We start from the raw sequence: 14327 nt of genomic DNA, 5'->3' as shown, positions 1-14327 counted from the left end.
AAAATGGGTCCTGAGCAAAATTAGGGAATCAGTGTTTCAGTCAGGCAGCTTGGTCGAAGTAAATACTTTATAAAGGTAAATATGGAGATTAAAGATACTATATCTGCTAAAAATGAACTAAGTCTGATCTTATCTGTGGTCTATGTCAAAACAAACAGTCATATGTAAACTCATACGCCTATCGAGTTTGCCATGATGGCTTGTGATGACTGGCAGAGGGAGCAAGTCTGTATTTTCCAGCATACTTCCTCTCTGTAGCTCACCAATGAATTCAAAATCACACATTATATTTTGTAATACATTAAAACTGAGAAAAGCTTTAAAACCAATGTTGAGTGGGCTTTTGTCACCTCTGAAGTATTTTGATGGCAGCTAATGGTCGTCTTTCAACGCTACCAAGACTCCAGTCACCTAAAGGCAAAGTAAGTGCTCATTCAGTTGATGTTTGAGCAGATCTGAAATCATCTCCTAATAATCTATCACTAAACTGCTCCACACTCACAAGGTGAAATACAGTCTTGTATTAAGCATGTTAATTAGCTGGATTAAACGACAACAGTGTCTTTGAAGAGTATTTCAGGCCAGTGTAATTGTATTAGTCTGACATTTCAGTTCAAGAATCTGGTTTCTTTGCTTAAAAGAATGAAAGCTAGCCATTGTGCCTCAAATTACATTTTTTTAAATTACATTTAAAAATTTGGTGCTGAAATTGAAATCATGTTGTGCCGGTCCAGCCTGCGTGGGGACTCAAACTGCAAACAAATGTGTAGGCACACTCATGTCGTCATTATTATACAGACGCTATAGCATATCTCTCTTGGCTACAAAGAAAAAGAACAAAGGCCATTCAGCTAATGAGTTATTGAAGTCAGCCAAAGATCAATTTCATTAACATTTTGGCATAGCTCAAGGAAAGTTGCAAAGCAACATTAAAGCACACAAGTGATATCAAGTGAGCAGTTCCAACCCATCTAAAGGCCATTAGGGGATAAGTGACAAAAAAGTGTCTGTATATAACCAGAATGTGTGGATTTGTTTTACATCACTTGCCTCCACGATGCTGTACATTTAAAAACATTTAGGCCTACATAAAATCTCCCTTCATCCTGCGTCCCACACTAAAAATATTCAAAATAACCATGCGACTATAAACACTTGTTATAATGACAGGACTGGCTGACTCCCACTGATGAGCAAATGGTAATCAGCGCTCTTTTGACTCTGTCTAATTTCCTCTTCTCCCTCTACCCATGGGTGCCCCCGTCCAACTTTTTCTCTGTCTGACACTCACTCACCAGGTTGAAGTCATAGCTACTGTGACTCATGGTGACATGTTATCCGTGTAGGAGTGCGAGGGACACAGGTAATGACATCTAGCGTTGCCTACTGAGTAACAGCAAAGCGCACAACAGCACGTGTGAACATTAAGCTTATTTTCTTGAAATCTATAATGTAAAGCAGGAAATTTACCTCCCACACATCTCGCCTGTTGTCTTCTTTCACAACAGTTTGTTCTGTGTTCAGTTGCAAGGTCACCTCGTAACACTCTTGAATATCTGCGAGGAAAAGAAAACTATAATAAGCATTTTTTTCCCTTTACTTGGACCACAACAAACATTACAGCAAAAGACTTTCTCTTTTTTACTTTGTCATCTCTACATCTTGGTAAGTTCTCAGTCGTCTAACTGCTTTGGATGCGTTAAAGAATCCGCCGATCAATCACCGGCACTTGGGGAGAAGTCTGTTTTTTGTCCTCAAGGGTACAGTTGGTAAAAATGTGGGGGTGGGAGTCGTCTGTTTACATGGAAGCTATGTCTCCATATTTGCAAGTGTTCTTCTTATCTTCTTGCTGAACTACATGACTCAGGTACTGACTAAGTACATCATCAAGTCTGTGTCTAACATTATAATTTATCATACTACCTGACAAGAGTGTGTCACAAAAAAAGAAAGAAAAACATCCTGCACGTTGTTATTTGTCAGTGTCACAGATCACTTACACGACACGTGATTTTAAGATCTCTTTGCTTTGAAACTCGGTTTTACGCCAAGACTTCTACACATATTAACGAATCAATACATGTAGTTCACTCTAGCTGACTGATGGGAGAATTTATAAACTTTTGCATTAGCAAATTTGGCCACTTCAACACATGAGCATCAGAAAGGGACAAAAACAACTCGATATCACAGCAAAGCATGTAACAGACACCCTGGCCCACCATGTGGATGTCATGCTTTGCTTCTCCTGTGTGAAATAGACACACATGCAGAAGTTGCAGTACCAGGATGCTTTACTGTTATGTTGGGTTGGGAAAAAAATATGTGATTTAACTGAATTTGAATCTGTTATGGTTGCTGGACTGTGAGTGAGTGTTTTATAAACTGACGATCTACTGGGATTCCCCACACAACCATCTCTCGGGTGGTCATCTTTACTGAGTATGGTCTGAAAAAGAGAAAATATCAAGTGAGCAGCAGTTCTCTGCCAAAGGTCAGAGGAGAATGGTCAGAGCTGACAAGTAATTCAAGAAACTCCTGGTTACAACCAAGACAACGCTAATATAGTTATTATTCAAGGATAGAGTAACCATGGTAACCATCTTTGATTAGCATGTACTAACATGACAGCTAAACATAAAGAACAGCTAATAATAACGACACCGTAAAGCCACCAGTGGTGCTAATAAAAGAACTTAGGAGCATTAATGTCTATATCAGATTTTCCCCGGAGCCACACGAGTTCTTTTTTCTAGACTTTTAGGAAACAGGGATCCCCCAAAACTACATGCATGGGCGGGGCTAATCAAGCATTTGCCATTAATTGTTAGGCAGCATGAAATTCAATCAAAAGTGAGTAAGTCTCAGCGCACTCTTTAACTCCTCCTCCCTTCTTCTGAAGTCTTCTCATCACTTCTTGGCCCATGTCCCACGGTCAGCCGCTGAGTGGCAGCCGTTTGACAAGAATGCGCTGAGACAATTTTGCTGATGCCAAGTGAGCGCCTGGTTACTGCAGTGTTGACATAAAGAGGTTGCAGAAGAGTTCATCAACTTCGCACAGTTCACTGTCAGGACAAAAATGGGCTGCAAAACACTTTGAAGGTGAAACGTTTTAAACATGTCTTTCAAGAATGTGCACCTCTTATTGAAACGGGGACTCAAAGTCTATGTGCATGTGTGAGACGGAGAGACAAGAGTCAGTATGTCCCAACAAGACGCTGTAAGAACAAAAGTGTAAGAATGGAGCATGTGACTCATCACTGTGTCTGAATGTGGAGGAGTGAAGCCATGTGTGGGCAGAGCAGTTTGATGACCAGCTGACTAAAGAGCAGCCTCACTTACACAAACTCTTATGCACATGCAGACACGCAAACATGCTGTGGGCCTACCTGCAATAACCTAATAATTCCATATAGATGCAAATATCCACAGTCGCGCAAATGAGCCTCCTTACTTTACCTCATTATTTTCTACACATATTGTAGTACGCCACACTGTCACTGTGTTTATTATCTCTCTGTGTTATATAAGCATCCCAATAGTGAATGGATACAGTGCATGCAACATAACTAAAACGTCCTCAGCTTAATTCCAGCTGAGAAACCGACTGCATTTTACACCCCGCCTCTGACTGCTTGTTTTCCAGTCTTCCAGGTCACTGTCCAATAAAAGAAAAAAAACGCCTAAAGACAATCATTTGAAGAAAAAAAAAAGGTATCCTCATATCCCCACACAGAGTAGTTGCTGAAATGGAAGTGGTGAAAATTTATTGTTACTGATGGTTGAGCAAAATTTTTATTTAAAAGTGACTTCTCTCTACTTGAAAAGTCTAAATCCAATACAAGATCAACTCTTATAGTAACGAATTTTGCTTTGCATCTGTGTCTGCTGGTCTGGGTGTTTTAGAAATTGCTGATCTACAAAGATTTTTGTGCACAGCTATCTCTAGGGTTTATAGTCCGAAACGGGGAAAATATCCAGCGAGCTGCAGTTCTCTGGGTGAAAATGCCTTGTTTATGTCAGAGGTCAAACGAGAATTGTCAGACTCCTTGGAGCCGCTAGAAAGACAACAATAACTCAAACAAAACTTGTTACAAACAAGGTATGCAGAACTGCACCTCTGAACACACAACATGTTGAACCTTGAAGTAGATACAACAGCAGAGGATCACAGCTGGGGCCACTCCTGTCAGCTACAAAGAAACAGAAAAGAATATTGGAAAATGTTGCTGGGTGAGAATTTGTCATAAACAACACGTCTTGTATCAGTGGTATCCTCCTAACCTGAACATAACAAAGCACAATCGGCTTCCACGGTCATCAGGTTTCAATTCATTGCGATGTGGTGGAACAGGAGACTGACATCATGTATGTATGGTCAATATGGACCAAAAGCTCTGATAGATGTTCCCCAACCTTGTTGAACCTTGTGAGTTCTGAAGGCAAAAGGGAGTCCAACCTGGTACTATCAAGGTATACCCCAATAGAGCATCTGGTTAGTGCGAGCTACTGCTGTACTCAAAAAATATTCAAGCCCAAAAGGAGCATGAATATTTTCCATGTAAATTTTCCAATTAATTTTATAAATCAGTGTAATGTAAAACATAAAATTCAATGGAATCTGTTCTGATCTGAATATGTTTCTTAATGAATATTTATATAACTGAATAAAACTATTCATTTCTGTTGCGTTTTATTCGAAATAGATGTTTATGAAGGTAAAGAATCATTTGTTGACTTTATATAGCAGCTATGCCACTTTCTACCTTTTAGCTGTATAAAGCTAATCTAAAGATGGAATTTAGGAAGTGAAGCTAAAGATCAGCTTAAATTCAAACTGAAGACTACCACCTGACCTTTGACCTAACCTCACAGAGACATTGGACACCACAGGCTGCCATGCACAAGCTAGGATAGACTATTACTGTGAGCTGTAAAAGGCCTACTTGTTCATGCACTTGTATATTATTCTCACACAATCTTTGACAAAAACACACACAATCGTTTTATTTTGAAGACGCCTCATGACATAAAATAACCAAATATCTAAGCAGCAGGTCGTGTACAGATCTACTGTGACACAAAACCCCAAACAAACATAAATTACTCAAGGCAAAAGTCTAAATTTTATAGGGTTATCAAATGTCACTTCCTGAGCAGTACTCAGCTTTCTAACATATTCGCTCATCTTTCTTTCCAGTACTGTCTCTCACACATTCATGTTTTTTTCTTCCCTTGAAGATATAGCCACAGTACCTTTAACTAATAGACAGACTGTTTGCCAAACTGCACAGAAACAGCTTAAGTGTTAATTAATATAAAAAAAAAAAAGTGTAACTCCACTTGTGTTCCTGCTCCAGTTCTACAGAGCTAGATAGATGCTGAAGTACTGAAACCACAACTTTACTGACATCTGCACACAGGATTTTAGGAGTTGCAGGTATAGGACAATCAGGTGACACGGGAATATCAGGCTGCTTATTTACAAATATCAAATAGTTTGAAGTTATTGTGTATTAATACTTTTGGATTTCAACATTAAAATGTATACAAATGCTAAATGGAGTCAATTACTTTTTAAATAAAGTCAAATCTGAAAAGTAAAACTAATGCAAAGCCATCACTATACATCTTTCTGAGGAGCTTAGATTACAGGAAGTCTCTGCGCCAGTTGGAAGAAGATCCGAGAGACTGAGCCGCCAGTATTGCTTAATATTTTTCCTGACTACTGATCCTGTCAATGACACAGATCCAGCAAAGATGCATGGTTTAAAACAATCATCCGGTTCATCTAGCTCAACAAAGGCTCTCAGAAGAATTCCCTTTTTTTATCAACAGCTTTTACTTGCCTTGTTTGCTGAGGTTGCTGCTTTTACGATTGAGAGACAGACAGACAGCAATGGCATGCCCTGCTTTATGACAGTAGTAACATTGTTTCTCTGGCTTTGGACTTGGTGGACCACCTTTAGCTTATTGGGGCTAAAATGCAGCATTTTTCTACGTATGCTCACAGTTGGATCTTTCACATTTACTCACACAAATACTCTTGTAGGTCAAGGCAAATTTCTGCAGCAGAACTTTAGCCTGCTGTAGGGTGGTTACATTTTATTCATTCAAATGTAGCACAATCTGCTCTGAGACACAGCTCTCGAACTGTTCAAACAACATCAGCTCACTTAGTGTTTGAAAGCCAGTAACTTTGCTTGGTACATCCCATCTGTCAAAGCAAACTTAAAAATTGTTTGAAAAGAGGTTCTCTTCATTTTACAAGAGAGCAGCCTCGGGTACCAACTCTGGTACCTTTAAATTTGTCGTATATGATGCTATCTTCAGTTGAGGGAGCTGCACAAGCCTCTTGTGCCTTATCAACCAGCTTGTAGTGAAACGGAAGACACCAAAGATACTTTGGCTAATGCAAAGCAACAGCAATGGAAGCACAAAAATGGAAGAAGGTCTCTGCTGCAGTTTCCTGAAACCGAAGGAATAGACCAATAGTCTTACTCACAATGAAGAAGAGAGATGAGGAACAACAGAAGGACCAGTAGTACCTTCTTGACTTTGTTAAGGAGGCACAGAAAATGGCTCAGTGTTACCTTTTTGACACTAACTCAAGCTGGAGGATCCTGATATTCTAAAACTCAATTTCCCTCTGGGATTAATAAAGTTTCTCTGATTCTGATTCTAATAGCAGCCTTCAATCTTACGGCAGTTTAATTTGAACTCAAGCTCATCTTTACATGTATTGTCTTTTGCCTCAATTTTAAGATGGGCTAGGTGCATTGAAGCATAAATAAACTTTAGACAAAGGTGAACAATCAAGAGAAAATGAGGCCCGAAGCCCCTGCTGGGACCCTGAGGTGAGCAGCAGCTTCACCGGCCTCCTCCCCCACCCTTTCTAAGGAGCAAACCATTCTGTCCACCATTAGGAACAGCAGACTTAAACTCTTTTTCTCTAGTGCATTCTTTCTAATGGTCGACAAGGGACAACTGGTTGCAGATATCAGCTTGAATGGGTACATTCTAAGAGAAAATAGCTATGCTGCTGCCTTGATTGAAAACCTCAGCGAGTCCTTTTATAGTTTTGACATAGTTTATGATTATGGTAGATGGTTAAGGCCAAAACACTCAACTTGAGGCTTCAAAATGTAGGAGCACAAACTAACGAATGTCCACCTGTCTATGTATTTAAGAAAAGTACCGGTAAGTTCAGCCTTGATTAAATCTTGAAAAATATTAGTTTAGTTAAGTTTTGCAGGCCATGCTTCAGCTGCATCTTGGACACCTGGCTTGTTTTCACACAGCTAACACTTCTAATTACATCACTCATCTATTTTTGGCAGAGTTAACAAGTGAGAGAAAGGTGCTCAATCACATCTTGAAGTGTTCTGAGTTCAGGATTCACAGACACACTTCGTACAGGGCTTTCGCTTTTTTCCACTTCAGTGACCTTCCAAACAAAGTTAAAAAAGAAATCGTTGAACTGTTCCAACCCTCACAGACCACATAAATTCCTGACCATAAAACACAACACACAATCCAGACCAGAAGTCTCTTTCGCAGGACCGATTTCTGGGTCTATTTTGGGGCGTCTGGTCGAAAGCTTTTTTTGTCACAGTTTAAGGGGGTTTTCCCGCATTTCCCCCCTCATCCACAGTCCTCCAAAATATCTGCATGCATGATCGGTGCATTGCAGGCCTCTTCTTTTTGTCATGTACCTATTTAATTAGACTGACATCATCTCTGTACTTCCTGCCTGGTTGAATCACAAACAAAAAAAGACAGTGCCCCTGGTTCTTTACATGATGATGAGCAACCCACTGCTCACCAGAGCAACACATTGACAGAAAACTAGGTCACAGTTTTAAGGCAGGGCAAACAATTCCTTCCCTTGTCGCTGTTTAAATGAAATATTCCCCAGGAATTTAGGCTCCACTGTAATTGAAAGTGTGTCGGCCTGTATGTTTGCCCCAACTCACAGCGAGCAGCACCCCGTGCTCCCCACTGTATGTTTGTACGTTGGAACAAAAGGGTAGATGCGCAGTTAAGGCAACCTTTGTTCGTGACTGTGCAGCCATGCTGACATCCAAATGGATGAACGCTGAACCTTCCCACGTGACGTGCAACACCTCTTTACTTCCCGCAGAGTATCAAAGTTAAAGAAACTGTAAAGACAGAATACTTTACTATGCATCAATTTCTTTAGAGTCTGAAAATGGCAGATTTTCAGACTCAGGTCTTTCATCTCTTCTGAACAACACAGTCCCTGCTCCAGAAAATTTCATCCCACCATTAGACTAAATGGCCCATATGAACCAGTTCGCATGGCCCTGAGCATGTGAAGGCAAACACAACAGGAGCGGATAAGAGGATGAGTAATGTTTATACTGCACTGTATTCCTATTAGTGCTATGAACCGGCTGCTCTTCCACTCCGCCTGCACTGATGAGAACCACATGTTGAATGAGGGGCCAGTCTTCTTCAACCATTCACCTGAGACACAGCGACCAGACGGCTCTTCTTCTTCTTCTACCCTCACACATTGTGCAGATGGTCCAGAGAGCCAGGACGGCCTGGAAGAGGCTCGCATGGGAGCCTAGAGCAATTTATTTTCCTGTCGGCCTCAGGCTCGGCCCTGATTGAACATTCTTTGCGAGGAATGTTTGGAATCCTGAAAGCTAATCCTCTCCGAGTCTCCCTCACCTCAATAAATAATAAAATACATTAGATCTGATTTCAGGTTGATTACATTAAAACAGTGCATGGTCAAATGTCCACTAATACCTGGAGAAATGGTCAGTAACCACATAGGGTTTTTTGGTGACTTTCTCTCTCAACTTTAGGGTGATTTTTTAACAAGTTAACCAAGTTCAATAGCTTTGGTTAGCATTCTAACAAAAGGGTGACATCTATCCAGTACAAAGTAACACATTACTGTAATCACATTACCATTTATGGTAGCAGCACAACTGTAAAGTGCAAACTGCATTCAGGACAGAAGTAGTTTCATTATGTCATTCAGTTCATAATAATTTAAAGAGCTTTGAAAGAAAGTGACTGGATTTCTTTAAGTTTCGTGAAGATGCTTCTACAGTTCCAACAACCAAATGGTGGAGAGTCCCAGGTAAACCCTACTTGGCGTTGTCTCTTAAGAGGGTCGTTGAACTACTGTTGATCATGTGACTCATCACATGAGCCAAGGTGCAGGAAAAGAACCAAAAAAGCTGATGTTGCTAGCACAACATTAGCTCTTTGCAAACATCTGCACAGACAGCATGCTAATCCAAAGGTAGAGAAGAACCCTGAATGATACTAAACCTCCACCCAGCGGCTACAGGCTGATCTTCAGTAGGGAACAAAATGAGTAAAGAGCACTAAGGCTTGCAACATTGTAGCCTCGATGCAAACCAGTGGTGTCATTAATATAAAGCCACTAAACTGTGCAATCAACAGTTATTTCATTGTGATGAAAAAACCCCAACTGCATATTTAAGCCTGCACCAAAGTGCAATAAACTTTTAATCCCTAAACTCAGTGAGTATGGCTAAAAAAATCTTTTGAGACTCAAGAAAACATCAGTATCTACAGACAATTTCAGAGGTTATCGTCAGCACAAGCATGATAGACTTCTTGCAATCAGTGCATCAGATTAAAAGCAAGTATTTCAATTGCTTTTCTTCATGTGTTACACGTTGTGATTGACTTAACAGCACATAAAGGCAACACTGGTTACATTTAGATCCATGATTTGTTGGAGAAAGACACAAACATTCTAGTTTTACTTTTGTACACCTCAATGGTGGACTGAATTTGTATTTTATAGCTTTTCACTACAATTTTAAACACAAGGTCCAAGGAGATGTCAGTGCAAGTGACACAACATCTAACCAAGTCAAGAAAACTCTTGATAAGGTGCGTGTATCATTATTAATATATGCAATCGTTAAGATGCCTTCATGAATGGAAATGCAAAGAGTTTACAACAAGATGCAAACCCAAGAACAAGAAGAGGAAATTAGACCTGTCCAGGAATCACCTAAAAGAGCCTGCTGAGAAAATCTTAGGAGATGAATGAATGAAGATTACCTTGTGCCAAAATGATGGGAATAGAAAAGTTGCATAAGGAGAGAAACAACTCCTAATCCAAAGCAAATCACGTCATCGGACACACATGATTGGAGCAATTTTATGGCATGGGCATGTATGGTTGCCAGTGAAACCAGGTCACTGGTGTTTACTGATGATGTGACTCCTGATAGAAGCAGAAGGATGAATTCTTCAGTATACAGGGCTACACTCTCTGCTCAGATCCAATCAAATGCTGCAAATGCTGCCAATCCCACAGAGCTTCACAGTGCAAATTGAGCCTCTGAAAATGAGGGACTACATATTCTTTTTTAAATTCTCTACTTCCTAAACCATTCATGCAAACTCAGTCACATTTTTATGGTTCTATCCACCATTTGCTCCAGCCTACATTTTTAGAAACCATTCAAATGAGACTTAACAACTCATTTGGTCTTAAAATGTGGACTCTGGGTGATGAGGTACAACAAATTAGTCTCTATAATGAGCCCCTTACCTTTGACAAGACGCAAAAAGAGCAATACATTTTATCTTTATGTTTAAAGGGTTCATCAGTCAGCACAAGAAAGTATACCTTAAACTCCCTTCAGTATACATCATTAGCAAAACGAGTCACACCGTATCATTTTTAACTGCTGCCTGAGTCATAGCCGCCCTTCCCCCCTTAGATCCCCAGCAAAGAAGCAGCAGTGGGTCAGCAGAAGCAATAGCAGACCCAGGGGCAAGCATCATTATAACATGGCTGTGGTAATTAGAAGGACCACTCAACCATTTGCTAAACTGAAGTAATGTGCCTTATCTGCTCTAAAAGGAAGTGAGGATAAGGTTCACACAGGCTCATTTCCAAAAACACAAAACACACCACACTCAGCTTGTCATGGAGGTGTAGCTGGTTACAACTAACATTAACTCATGATTCACTATTAGCAAACACTTTAGCCAGAAGCAGTTACATTTGCTTCTGGCTAAAGTGAATAAAGTTTTCTGACTTTATGATCTATACCCTGCTGATACAGTTTTATGAGACATAAATGTGCCTATTTTTGTAAAACTGAAAGGAGGAATTGTGTTTCAACAGTGTGACAGGTCAGAGTTTATAACAGCACAGTCTATAGATAGACTGAGTTGAGCGTGGCTTTAATGGGATTTTATTACAATCCGAGTATGCTACAGAGGTGGTTAAACAGCAAACCTTTGTGAGGCAGACTGAAAGGCTTCTTTCATAAGACTTAATTGGGAAACATTTAGACTCAGTTAACTTCCCATACAAATTAATACAACCTGACCCCGTCTTCATCCTGTGTCAGCCTTCAGCCAATCACACGGCCACGCAAATCAAACTATACCAGCTGCACTAAATCTAATACTTATAGTGTGTGGCAACAGTGCGCAGTAAATTAAAGGAGATCAAGAAAAAAAATACCTCCCATAGTTAAGAATATAGACACGAAGAGGAAGCGTTGTTTGGAAAGGACATCCTGAGAAAGGTCTGATGCAACATAAGCTAGAGGGAAAAGTTTCGAAAGACTCTCTTCTTCAAAACAAGCTTACCGAGAAGGGCTTGAAACAGCTGGCTGCCCAAGATGGAAGACACTTTGCCCACGCTGGTCTTCAAGGCCTGTTCCTCTGGACTGGTCAGGTTGGACTGGTACTGCTTGAGCAGCCTCACTGCCCTAGCTGTGTCTGCCTCACAAAATAAATACATGTCTCAGAACAACAGCAGCAGCAAAGCTACACAGAGACAGGGGAAATGAAATAACAGTGTCATGAACCTGTATCCCATTTGAGAGGCTAGAAAAAGACATTCGTGGAGTTGCAATTTTCAAAAATGTCAGCAATTAATCAGTTCATACAAAAAATTCCAGACTACTCTAAACTTACCTCTTTATTTTAGCTCTAATTAAACTATTACTAAATGTAAATACATGTAGCCAACAATACTGCCACTACTGCTTTTCTTTGCACAGACACACACTGTTATAAGAATTTAAATAAATAATAAAATACGGAAGATTTCTCCTTTTTTTTTAAACTAAACGCATCACTGCTGCTGCCTGTTATAGTCTCCTGCAGAGCACTTTAAAGGCATTTCTCTCTTTCCCATCAGGACTGTGCAGCTGGTTGTTGAACCCGGTGGGTGGTGAGGAGCACAGAATGCAGAGTTGATGCACATCACGAAGGTAAATCTACTACTTCACAGTTTCCTACCTAATCCTGAACATTATGATCGAGTAGGAGAATAACATCTCAGAAAACAACAACAACAACAACAATAATAATACCAACAGCACGGAAGCTGACAATTTCCACTTACTCTTAACTTTCTCATTCCCTGAGGGCTAAAACAACAGTCTGGTTTCTCGAGGGGATTACAGCTGAGGTTCGTGGGACGTTGAAAAGCCGTGCAATAACTTTGATGGCGTAATGAGCTGGCATTAACCTAAAAACGTTAACTTTACCCGAGTATATAAGAAAAAATGTGACACGTGGGGAAAAGAAGATATAACGTTACATGAACGGTACTCACCATATTTATGCACCATCATGTGGCCGACTTGAAAAGTCACATAAGTTATAATTTCGGGGTGTTTTGAGGGTTTAAGAAGCAAGAATAATAACTGCGATAGTCTCGGATAATTTTGTAACCGGGACTGTCGCTCCTTCCTCACAACAGATTTTTTTAAAAATCCAGTCGCTGACACTCGCAGTCTGTCTGAAGTGTCGCTGCAGCGGTCCGCAGTGTGGTCCACACCCACTGACTGAGGTTAAGATGTGAAAAAGCAAAGACTGTTTACTTCATGTCAACTTTTCCAGAAGTTTTCTTTTTTGGGGGGGCAAAACGGCTCCAGAGCGTGACATGTTCACGTTCCTCCTCCCCTCTCTCACACACGCCTCGCCTCCGTGGAGAAGGCCCACCGGTCCGGCCATAGCGGGCCCATTCGCACTGTCAGTATTAACGCTTTAAACACTGACACCTGCAGATAGCTTCAGCACATGGCATCACTAGTAATGATCAGCGTGTTACTTAAGCCGTTTTTGTCTGTCGTTGCATGTTTATCTGGTAAGTCGCCTGTTTCTCGATTTTTTTGTAGTTGGTGACATCTTGTGGCGCGATAAGGTGGTGCTGGGAGTCCGTCATTAAAGGAAAAGTACACTATGCAGACGTGTTTTGGACATGTGCAGAGAAGAGATATTCAGGGTGTGGAAAATAGAGCTACTGGGCAGGTGGAAAACAGGAAGACCTCAGAGAAACATTTCAACTGTACAAAATATAATCTATTGATCAGATTCAGTCACGTTAGAAAGAAAGTACACCAGCTGTCAGCTCTATGGCTTTACATGTCAGGACATAATAGAAATGATCCATTTTTTAAAATTAGGTGGACAGACCCTAGGGCATGCTACACTGTCATTATTTAATGAAAAAAAAAACACTGCTTGAGATAAAACACTGAAGCATTATATCTGACCTTATCAGTCTCTTGCAGCATGGTGGGAAACGTTAGAGATGGGTTCATTCGGCAGCTCTCTTAAGTTCCCGTCGCAGCATTTCAGTCAGGTTTAGGTTCGAACTTTAACTGGGCCTCTGAAACACTTTTGCTTTTCTTTTTCAGATATTCTGTTGTAGATTTGCTGCTATGCTTGTGATCATTACCCTGTTGCGTGACCCAGTTTTGGCCCAGCTTTAGCTGTCAGACACATTGATGTATATAGGAATTTATGGTCCACTCAATGACTACAAGGAGCTCAGGTCTTGGGCTACAAAATAAACTCAAATTATCACCCATCCACCACCGTGCTTGACAGTTGGTATGAGGTGTACGCTGGTTTTCATCAAACATGGACCTGTGTGCATTGTGGCCAATCATCTCCACTTTGGCCTGATCTGTCCAAAGGTGATTGTTCGCAGTGTCTTTTGTTTTTTTAGATGCAAATTTACAGATCTAAGTCCTGCTAACATGTTCTTTGTACATAATCAAGTCTTTCCCGTGCCAGCCCTTGCAAACAAGCCATACTTGTTCATTACTGTCACAAACTTTAACATTTAACATGCTAACTGAGGCCTGTAAAGTCTGAGATGGAGCTGGTATGAAGCACCTCCGTTATATAAACAGTTCATTCTTAATGCTCCAGCCACAACTATCTGTGTCCAACTTTAACAGCTTTTCTAATGTGCTGATTTTATTAAATATAAATCACAGTTGTTAAAACGATTTTTTCGATATGTCACCTGTTTATTCAAA

The 14327-nt window shown here is 40.4% G+C and overlaps 1 protein-coding gene across 1 annotated transcript in view; it reads right to left on the bottom strand.

Annotated features, from left to right (window-relative positions):
- The window catches only part of dlg3 (discs, large homolog 3 (Drosophila)), a 79188-nt gene extending 66224 nt beyond the window's left edge, over positions 1-12964 (bottom strand). The window contains exons 1-3 of the mRNA XM_013908146.1: positions 12611-12964; positions 11635-11766; positions 1471-1556 (exon numbers count right to left, since the gene is read on the bottom strand). Coding sequence (XP_013763600.1) covers positions 1471-1556; positions 11635-11766; positions 12611-12629 — 237 coding nt within the window. The 5' untranslated portion in view covers positions 12630-12964. The remainder of the gene's footprint in view (positions 1-1470; positions 1557-11634; positions 11767-12610) is intronic.
- Between the last annotated feature and the right edge of the window lie 1363 nt (positions 12965-14327).

Source organism: Pundamilia nyererei, unplaced genomic scaffold, assembly GCF_000239375.1.
Source record: "Pundamilia nyererei isolate P.nyererei 1_Seehausen unplaced genomic scaffold, PunNye1.0 scaffold00008, whole genome shotgun sequence".
Lineage (NCBI taxonomy): Eukaryota > Metazoa > Chordata > Actinopteri > Cichliformes > Cichlidae > Pundamilia > Pundamilia nyererei.
This window is presented reverse-complemented; position numbering and strand designations above follow the sequence as displayed.